This window comes from Colletotrichum phormii, assembly GCF_030913505.1.
Source record: "Colletotrichum phormii strain CBS 102054 chromosome Unknown BDP81scaffold_60, whole genome shotgun sequence".
Classification (NCBI taxonomy): domain Eukaryota; kingdom Fungi; phylum Ascomycota; class Sordariomycetes; order Glomerellales; family Glomerellaceae; genus Colletotrichum; species Colletotrichum phormii.
Genome location: NW_026851502.1, coordinates 1 through 8,281, shown reverse-complemented (window position 1 = coordinate 8,281; position 8,281 = coordinate 1). Strand labels below are relative to the sequence as shown.

General features: G+C 51.6%; 2 protein-coding genes across 2 annotated transcripts; one reads left to right on the top strand and one right to left on the bottom strand.

Annotated features, from left to right (window-relative positions):
* Positions 1–168: 168 nt before the first annotated feature.
* Positions 169–1,586, bottom strand: BDP81DRAFT_466803 (uncharacterized protein; the record flags this gene model as incomplete). Its single annotated transcript, XM_060594442.1, has 3 exons — positions 169–307; positions 374–653; positions 740–1,586. 3 exons carry the CDS (start codon positions 1,584–1,586, stop codon positions 169–171), a joined length of 1,266 nt encoding a protein of 421 aa, XP_060437355.1.
* A 5,782-nt stretch (positions 1,587–7,368) lies between these two features.
* BDP81DRAFT_401268 (uncharacterized protein) lies at positions 7,369–8,240 on the top strand (the record flags this gene model as incomplete). The annotated part of the gene is made up of 3 exons (XM_060588795.1): positions 7,369–7,437; positions 7,492–8,007; positions 8,169–8,240. 3 exons carry the CDS (start codon positions 7,369–7,371, stop codon positions 8,238–8,240), a joined length of 657 nt encoding a protein of 218 aa, XP_060437354.1.
* Between the last annotated feature and the right edge of the window lie 41 nt (positions 8,241–8,281).

Sequence of the window (8,281 nt, the reverse complement as noted above, 5' to 3'; positions counted from 1 at the left end):
CTAGATCCCTGACCGAGCGCCCGAGCCGGCCGGCCGACGACCGCCGCATCGGCCACTCCGACTCGGGGCTAAGACCGACTGGTCTAGACTAGACCACCGTCAGGAAGAGAGTCAAGATAATGGCGATTCAAGGTAAGTGACGGCACGAGAATGGGCCTTCTTGTTGTCTCATCCGGTGGCTGACTCGTTGCCGTGCCCCTCCCCCTTTAACTGGAGAGAGGGGACGCTAGACTTCGGTCGCCGGCCTCTTTTGGCTTTGGGACGTTGCGCATTTCCCAAGATATCGTTTGGTGAAGCTTCCCGTGTACTAAGGAGCATATTAGCTACATGTAGGCGCCCATACAGAAATAACGAATTGTCATTGTCGACTTACTCCTTGTCTTTGAATCTTCGGCGTTTGATCATCTGTAAAGCCTCCTTACGCATGTTGCAAGAAAAGTGCTCATTGAAATCGAGGGTTATGAGTTCCCACATGCAGTGGCGCTTGGTGTGTCGGTAATGATCGAGGAGAAAGAAGAGATACTCTTCCTGATCCTGGCGTCTGGCGTTGGCACTAACGCTGGGTGCGGAACGGTCCGACGCCTGTTGGGTGCTGGCATGACTCGGAGAAAGATAGCCCAAGCAATGAATGCCCATGCGTGAGCAATTCTGGCCTGTCCAGCTTGTCAGACGGAGACTCGGACCACGAAAGCCATTGATCGACAGATAGACGCGACTAATTCAGCGAAATAAAACTTACATGAGGGACGCCCCTCATCACAAGGCATCTTGCGGATCTGACAGGTCTTGCAGCCAGGCTCCGTGTGCTGGGGTCGAGAGGTCTGCAATTGAGGCCTCGTGGTCATGACGACGTGAGAGGGATTCGGACGAGCAACAAAGATCGGTGGCTCCAATGAATCCGAGGTTGGAGAAGCAGGAATGGAACTTGAGGCGGGAAGGTTGAGTGCATCAGCAAGATGGGGGGGCGTAGGGGGGTGACTCGAGCGCGACGAGGACATGTTCACATCGTCATCCGGGTCGCACAGCACGTTCTGTAGGTCCATGACGGAACAGCGGCTGGGCTTGGGGTCGGAACGCGGGGTAACAGTAGCATAGCCATGGCTGGCGCTGCTAATGAAGCTTGAACTACTGTGATTTCTATCGTGGTTGCTGCCGAGGACGCCGAAGGTGGTGGGATGCGAGGGTGTTGGCGACGGCGAGGGGGGGAATCTGAGCGCGTCATGACGGGAGGCTGCAGCGGCAGGAGCCGGCGTGGATGCCGAAGACACAGCCGGACCCGGATCCGGAGCTGGACCGGCAGCCAAGCGGCGGTAGTAGGTTGGCGGTGGCGGTTGGTTGACGGAGAAGGAATAAGGTTCGAGGCGACCGGCAACCTGGGCGGCGTCATGACGCGACGGACGAGCCAGCGACAACGACATGGACGGGACCGAGGGCGGAGGAAGAGGAGGTGGAAGAGCGGGAGGAGGCTGGAGAGTCTCGGAAGGAGAAGAAACAGCAGCGGCATCAGCAGCGGCGGAGATCGGCCGGTTGTCGGCTGCGACGGCGACGGCGTTGGCGTTGGCGTTGGTGTTGGCGGGCATCCGCATCGTGTCTCACTTCCAGTTCCAACAGTCCACGTCCACGTCCACGTCCACGTCCACGTCCGCGTCCACACACTGCACACTTCCGCCAGGTGCGCGCGAGCGGGCGAGTAAGGGAAAACCCAAGGGGGCGGAGACGAGACGGGACGGCTTTTGACACGTGGAGGAGTAGGCTCCAACTTCCAGCCTCTTCCGAGCAAGGCAAAGCAAAGGCAGAGCAAAGCAAAGCAGAGCAAGGCAGAGCAGAACAAAGCAAGGCAAAGCAACGACAATTACCTTGCTGTATCCGTACCCGTACTCGGTACAATAATTAAGCTAAGGTATCCGTAAGCTAAGCGCCCACTCACTCCTTTCGCCCTGGCTGCGCTCGCTTCGCTTCGCCTCGCCTCACCTCCTGTCCAAGTCCAGTCTCCTCTCCTCTCCTTCTCTTTTGTGCTCTCTCCTCTTTCTCTCTCCTCCCCATGTGTCTTCCTCAGCAGTAGCCAGTTGCCAGGACTGGACTGGACTCAATTGGATTGGATTGGACTGGGCTGGACTGGACTGGACTGGAGCAATAGACGGAGACATGGGCTTGTCGAATGTGGGCTCGAGGAAAGACTAGGGCCGGAGACTGTGATGAGGGGCGGAGCACCATCATCACCACCACCACCACCACCACCACCAGTTGGCAGCAACGCAGCGTGGCACTGGGCATTTACCTTACAACTTGGGTAGCCGGGCCCGGTGCTGGTACGGATAGACGGTAGAAAACAGGGGCTGTTGGCATCTTTCCAAATGTGCTTCAGTTTCCGTAGCCTGCGAGTCGTGAGCCCGGACGTATTATGACTGGCTATCCGTGCTTAGCTGTCTTGTGCCCTGTTTGGCGGCTAGCTGAGACTGGGCAGTAACATAACAATAAGCAGCCTAACAGGAATAGCAGACATGGATGATGGGCTTGATGGACGATGGATGATGCAGCGTGGCATGACGGCTCACGGCGGTCTGGACGCGTCCTTCTCCATCTCTCCGCTTCCCTACACGAGGTACGTACTTGTTAATTACCCACTCTCGGTCCTAAGGCCAGGGATTTCCCCCAATCACAGCTCGGGCGGTTACAAGCCACCCAATCTGCTGACGAAAACGACATCCCATTGGCTCCCCTAGTTCGGTCCATTTCGGCCAGGTCCGCTCAACGGTTAATTTGCGGCTTCCTGCCGTTGTCACACGGTGCAACCTGATGGGAAGGTATGGGCGGAAAGGTACTCTTCCCATGTACCTACCTCGTGGCAGTACCCATAAGGTACGTATCTCAGGACTAGGTACCTTACGGAGCACAATGTACGGAATACGTGCCGTTCCTCTGAACCCTCCTCCCCATTCTCACACCTCCGCACCACCTCACTTTCCATCGCTTTCTCACTCCCTCACTCTCTCACTCTCTTTCTCACTTTCACTCTCTCTCTCCCTCTCTCATAAGTCACTCTTAGTCACACTCTCATTGGAGACCCGCCCAGTCTTTCTTTCTCTCTCTCTCTCTCTCTCTCTCTCTCTCTCTCTCTCTCTCTCTCCCTCTATCTGTGCCCTCGTGGCCGCCTTCTCCATTCCCTAGGAACCTTTCTCCCCTCTTTCCCATCTGGGGGGTCTTTTTCTTTGTCCTTTTTGACTCGGTGATTTTTACTCACGTGATTTTATTCACAGTCCTGTGTCTCCGCACCAGCCCCTTCCATTCCACAAGGGCAGGGTACCCAAATTGTTAGGTACATCACAGTTACTTGGTCAGGTACCGGGACACAAGGACACGTCAACTAACATTTTACTTTATCCAAGGCTTCTCTCCTCAAGAATGCTTGTCCTCATTATGCGTAGCATGCTCTCTGATGGACGGGTTCTCACCTTTCTCGCACAAGCTTGATCTCCATGACCCCATCATTTCCGAACCAAAATAATGGCACTGCTATGCATGTCCCTTGCACCCAACCATGTATCCTCACTCGATTGAGACCAACAGACATGGCCACTTTTAAGGTTAAATCCTGCTTTCCCCCCTTTGGTAGAACCACACTGGGCGCCCCGCGCATTCGTACTATGACCACATGATGGAAGAACTTTGACACTTGCCTCCAGAATCTTAAGCAGGGCCATGACACCGTAACCCGCTGTTGACATTCAAACCACTGGCATCGGCATCCAGCATCCGCGGTTCACATCGAGATGTACATGCTCGCGTAAATTGTGACCCAGCGGGATGTTATCGACCATTGGTATCCATACTTCCTTCGAGGCTAGAGCTGAATGCTAGGGATGGTCATGAGACTGAGAGCTGTGCAGCTACGACTCTCGTCTAGGTCATGATTGCATGTGTAACCCTAATAATACTCCCCCCATCAATGACGTGTGTCTAATGCACTTCTCATCAAAGGACATGGAGAGGCAGGGCTCGTGCTCCACTTTCCTCAATGGCCGAGTATTACGAGTATCATGACAAAAATGAGGTAGCTCAAGGCTGCCAGCAAATGGTATTAATACTCTCCCAACATCCTTACCAGCTAACGAAACTTTGACCCAAAACTCATGTCCCCGCGACACGATTCATCCTCAATATCGAACCATTGAGATTTAGATAATCAGATCCCTTGAATCGCGATGCGATAGAATGACCTTGCCCAATTCTATGGACTGAAATTTCCAATTTCAACCACAAGGTCAGCTAGACTTTGTACTCCATTTTCACAGTCAAGCTACTAGCGAAAGGTTACAAAAGCTGTATGTTATCATTAATTGAGCTGGAGAGATCGATCCCACCTTGGTTGCTCGTAGACTTCGTCACAAAATCAATTTTCACAGTGTATGCCGACCTGCCTACTACTTGATCTCGCATACTTTTGGATGGCCCTACTAGAAAGAAGCTCACTAGACATAGATCAGCTACAAGTTTGCCAAAAAAAAAAAAAAAAACATCAAGCATGAGATATCAAATGCCTCAGTTGACGAATATTCGACTGAGTCTGAGTCGGTGTCATTCTTGAAAGTTGAAATCGCAACAACCACATTCAAGTAACAGTGGACTAGACTAGGTTGAGGCTAAAGCAAAGGTTCGCAGGAAAGAGCAATGCCTTATAGCGCTCTGCCCCAATGTCAATCTTGAAGAGAAAACAAGGATCATGATTCATACTCCAAGTTAAACCACCCATTTAGCTGTTCTGGGAAGTAGACGGAATATGACCGGAAGCACAGCTTTATCTCCCTCAAAAACATTATCTGAGACTGTACTTCAGCACACCAGTTGCACCTGCAGTGTTGTTTCTATGATATGATGTGCCACCGCTTTTGTCAAATGCTCGTCACTTTTTCTGGACCCATGCTCTTCTGAATACCCTTGCTTTCACTCAATTCATTCCCAGATAAAATTTCCGAGACTGCGGCTCTGGCCTCCGTGCCCCGCGATACTGGCTGCACGAACTTTTCGAGAGTATGTTTGTCAAGCTAGACATATGTTAGCTTGTCTTGTGGTATTTGTGATCCTTTGTAGTCCAACTCAATTTCCAAACTGTTCACATATAGCCAAGCATGACAAAGCAGCAGACAATCATGACTATGCACCCTTTTCTCCATTATGGTGCTTCGTCGGCAGAATAAAATACGATACCCCAGAAAGTATAGAGAGTTGTTGTTGTATTTAACGCCGTGGCGGCAAAGGCGCTGCCGCCCTTGCGGCCGACCTCCCGAGGGGTATATGGCATGAAGGGCCGCAGGCTTAAGCTATATACTCTACAGTATACGCCTCTTCCTATCGTCCTCTAAGTCTTGCCCGTGGGCTATTATATATTCTATCCGATCCTAGTTCCCGCTAGTTCCCTGGTTCCGTTATTACTATCTACCTGTTACGCCCGCCGCAACTTGTCACTGTGGGCGCGTAGCTATATAATGCAGAACAAGGGACAATGATGCCGGAGTCATCATTATCGAAGCTTTTGCTTTGTGCCACAGTTGGTTGCCTTGTCCAGCTCGTAACATACTACTACTAAAGCGTCTAAATTCTCCGGGTCGGGCTTTTGCTCCGTTAATTGCCTTCAATACACCGTACTGATACCACCCCTTCTAATTATTATCGTTGCGGTCTGAGTATACTTTCTTGTATTTGGCCAAAGGCGGGATTCATCGTTCTTGAACTGTCAGAGCCCTCCCGGATAGGGGCTAGTAAGAGGTAGTAAGGAGTCCAAGCAACAAAGGAACAGCTCAGATATATATACAGCGCAGGGAGTACACGTCGAGGGAGGAGCAGACTTCAGTAATTCATCATTCTACCCCTAACTGCAGTTGGCCTCTAAGAGCTTCCACCCTGTGTCAACATCCCAACTTGACATGAACCCTCTGCTCTGTGGGCCATCGTACCTTATGAAGCCAAGATCTATTTTGCCAGTCAATCGCCAAGACGCTATGGGCTTTCGCCCGATGCACTTGACAGTTATTCCGCCATCCCGTCTGGAATGTTGTGTTGTCACCAGAAGTGCAATGTTCCCTGGGCTGAGCTTTCAGCCAAGGTGCTCGGCAGGATTTTGTGGAATGACTGCTGGGGACTTCTTAGGTAGCCATCAACAAAAAGCGCGGATCGTAGGGCCATCAAGATTCAAGGGAGTGCAGCTGGAATTGATGATTCAATCTCTGACAGCCCTCGTATCTTCCTACACGTCATGGCCATCCTTGATGGTGACTGGTTCAAGTAGAATGTATTGATCTACGACTACATTTTGTATCAAGCAATGAAGGTGTTGCGGAGAAGATTCCTGGTGACATCCAGGCGTGTGCTTGTTGGCTGGAAATACCGGATCGACCCCAAGACGCGTCCTCCGTACCCATGCCCACGGAGAGTTAAGCATTAAGCATGCCTCTGTCCCACCACGCGGGCCGTCGCGGCTGCTGGTGTCAGGTCTCACAGCCTTAGTTCGAATCGAGATAGGTACTAAGTAGTGAGTGCTCTACTGTCTCCCACATGCAGGATACTACAAGATCGTTAGATACTGAGACAACTTGAGAAGGGAGGAGCACATTCGGGCGAAGCCCCGCTTCCCCGGCTACACGCCCCGCGTTGCCCCATCCACCCACGCCGTCTGGGAGTCGCAGACCCGCGTCCCGTGGGACCAGACCTTTTAGATTTGCTGCATGTAATACATGTAAAGTATGGTCAAAATTATGGGTGTTGAGATAAGCTACGAGGTAGCAGATGGCTGAACATAGCATGGTTTTGTCGGTCTATCCAGGGAGCGGTTTTCCATCGCTCCCACCTGCAGGGATCAGTTTCTTCTCGCCTCGTTGTCTCAGAAATGACCAAGGTAAACCAATTGATTCAAGAGTACCGGGGAGGAAGGGACTTAACACCTTGGAGTGAAGAAATGTCAAGTGTTTATTCAATGTGACACCCGCCTGATCTCAGCTGTCTTCACTTTTCTATTACCTAGAGGAACCGGGTTCGCGACGCCAAAGTACGACTTGGGCATTCGCAAGCCGTTTCATCCAAAGATCTGTGTGGAATGTGACGTTGTAAGACTTGGTGATGGAATCGAAGAGATTTCCATAGCGGAGATGAACAGCCTCCTTTAACTTCGTGCCATTTGGGGTCTCGGAAGGTAACATGGAAGGTCTCGCACACAGTGAGATTCACATATAAATTGTCATCTGCGTCCCCTCAAATAATGTTTACCAATGTGTTCCTTTATAACAACGTCCGCAGTATTCCGCAGTGCCATACCATCTCAGCTTTCGATCCCAAGTTCAAGCCTAACCTGATATTTTCTACTTCATTCTTCTAAGCATGAAGTCCTCAGCCTATTTCGTCATTGTCGCAGCGACTTTTGGCCTTGCCGAGGCCCAGTGCAATGCAGTAAGTCTAAATTTCATCCGTTCTCTATGAGGATGCTGCTAACCCTCGATGTAGAACAACTGTGCTCGAGCCGTCACGGGAACTCGTCTTGGTCCCGCAACTCAAGCGGTCCGTCGAGCCGACTGCTCCTCATACCAGAGGACTACCATCACCCGCTATGAACAGACCGCATCTATTACCGTCACCTCTCCCGCCTCTTTTGATGTCACCCGCACTTTGGCATCTTCGACTGTAACCATTACAACCACCGTCCCGCTAATTATTATCATCGATCCCGTCCAGCCTTCGTTCTCTATTGATCTCCCTGAGATTCCCATTATCACTAGCCCCTCAGGCTTCAGACGTCGTGACCTTGAGGGTCGTCAATTAGTGTCTTCGTCAGCTTTCGCCCCTATTCCGGCATATGCTTCGGCATGCAGCGGTGCGTCGGCCTACCGAAGTGCCTGTTCATGCTGGGGCATCACGCCTAGCTTCGTGACGGCTAGCGTGCCGGGCACCACGACTCTGACCATTACTTCGCTCTATGTCGATACTGTTACCGTGATTGGAACTGATGTCACCACTACGACTGTCCGCATTACATCTTCGCCTTCTTTTTCAAGCTCTTTAATCTTCCAAACTGCTTCAAGCACCACCGAAGAAACATCTTCAACACAGGAACCATCTCTTTCCGAAACCGACGGCCCTTCGTCCAGCACCATTGTAGAGCCTTCTGTCACTTCCATCACCAGGCCCTCCACCACCTCTACAGACGAGCCTTCCGTCACAGCGACAGAGGAATCTTCCACCGCCTCTACAGATGAGCCTTCTGTCACAGCCACCGACGAGCCCTCTGCCACTGGAA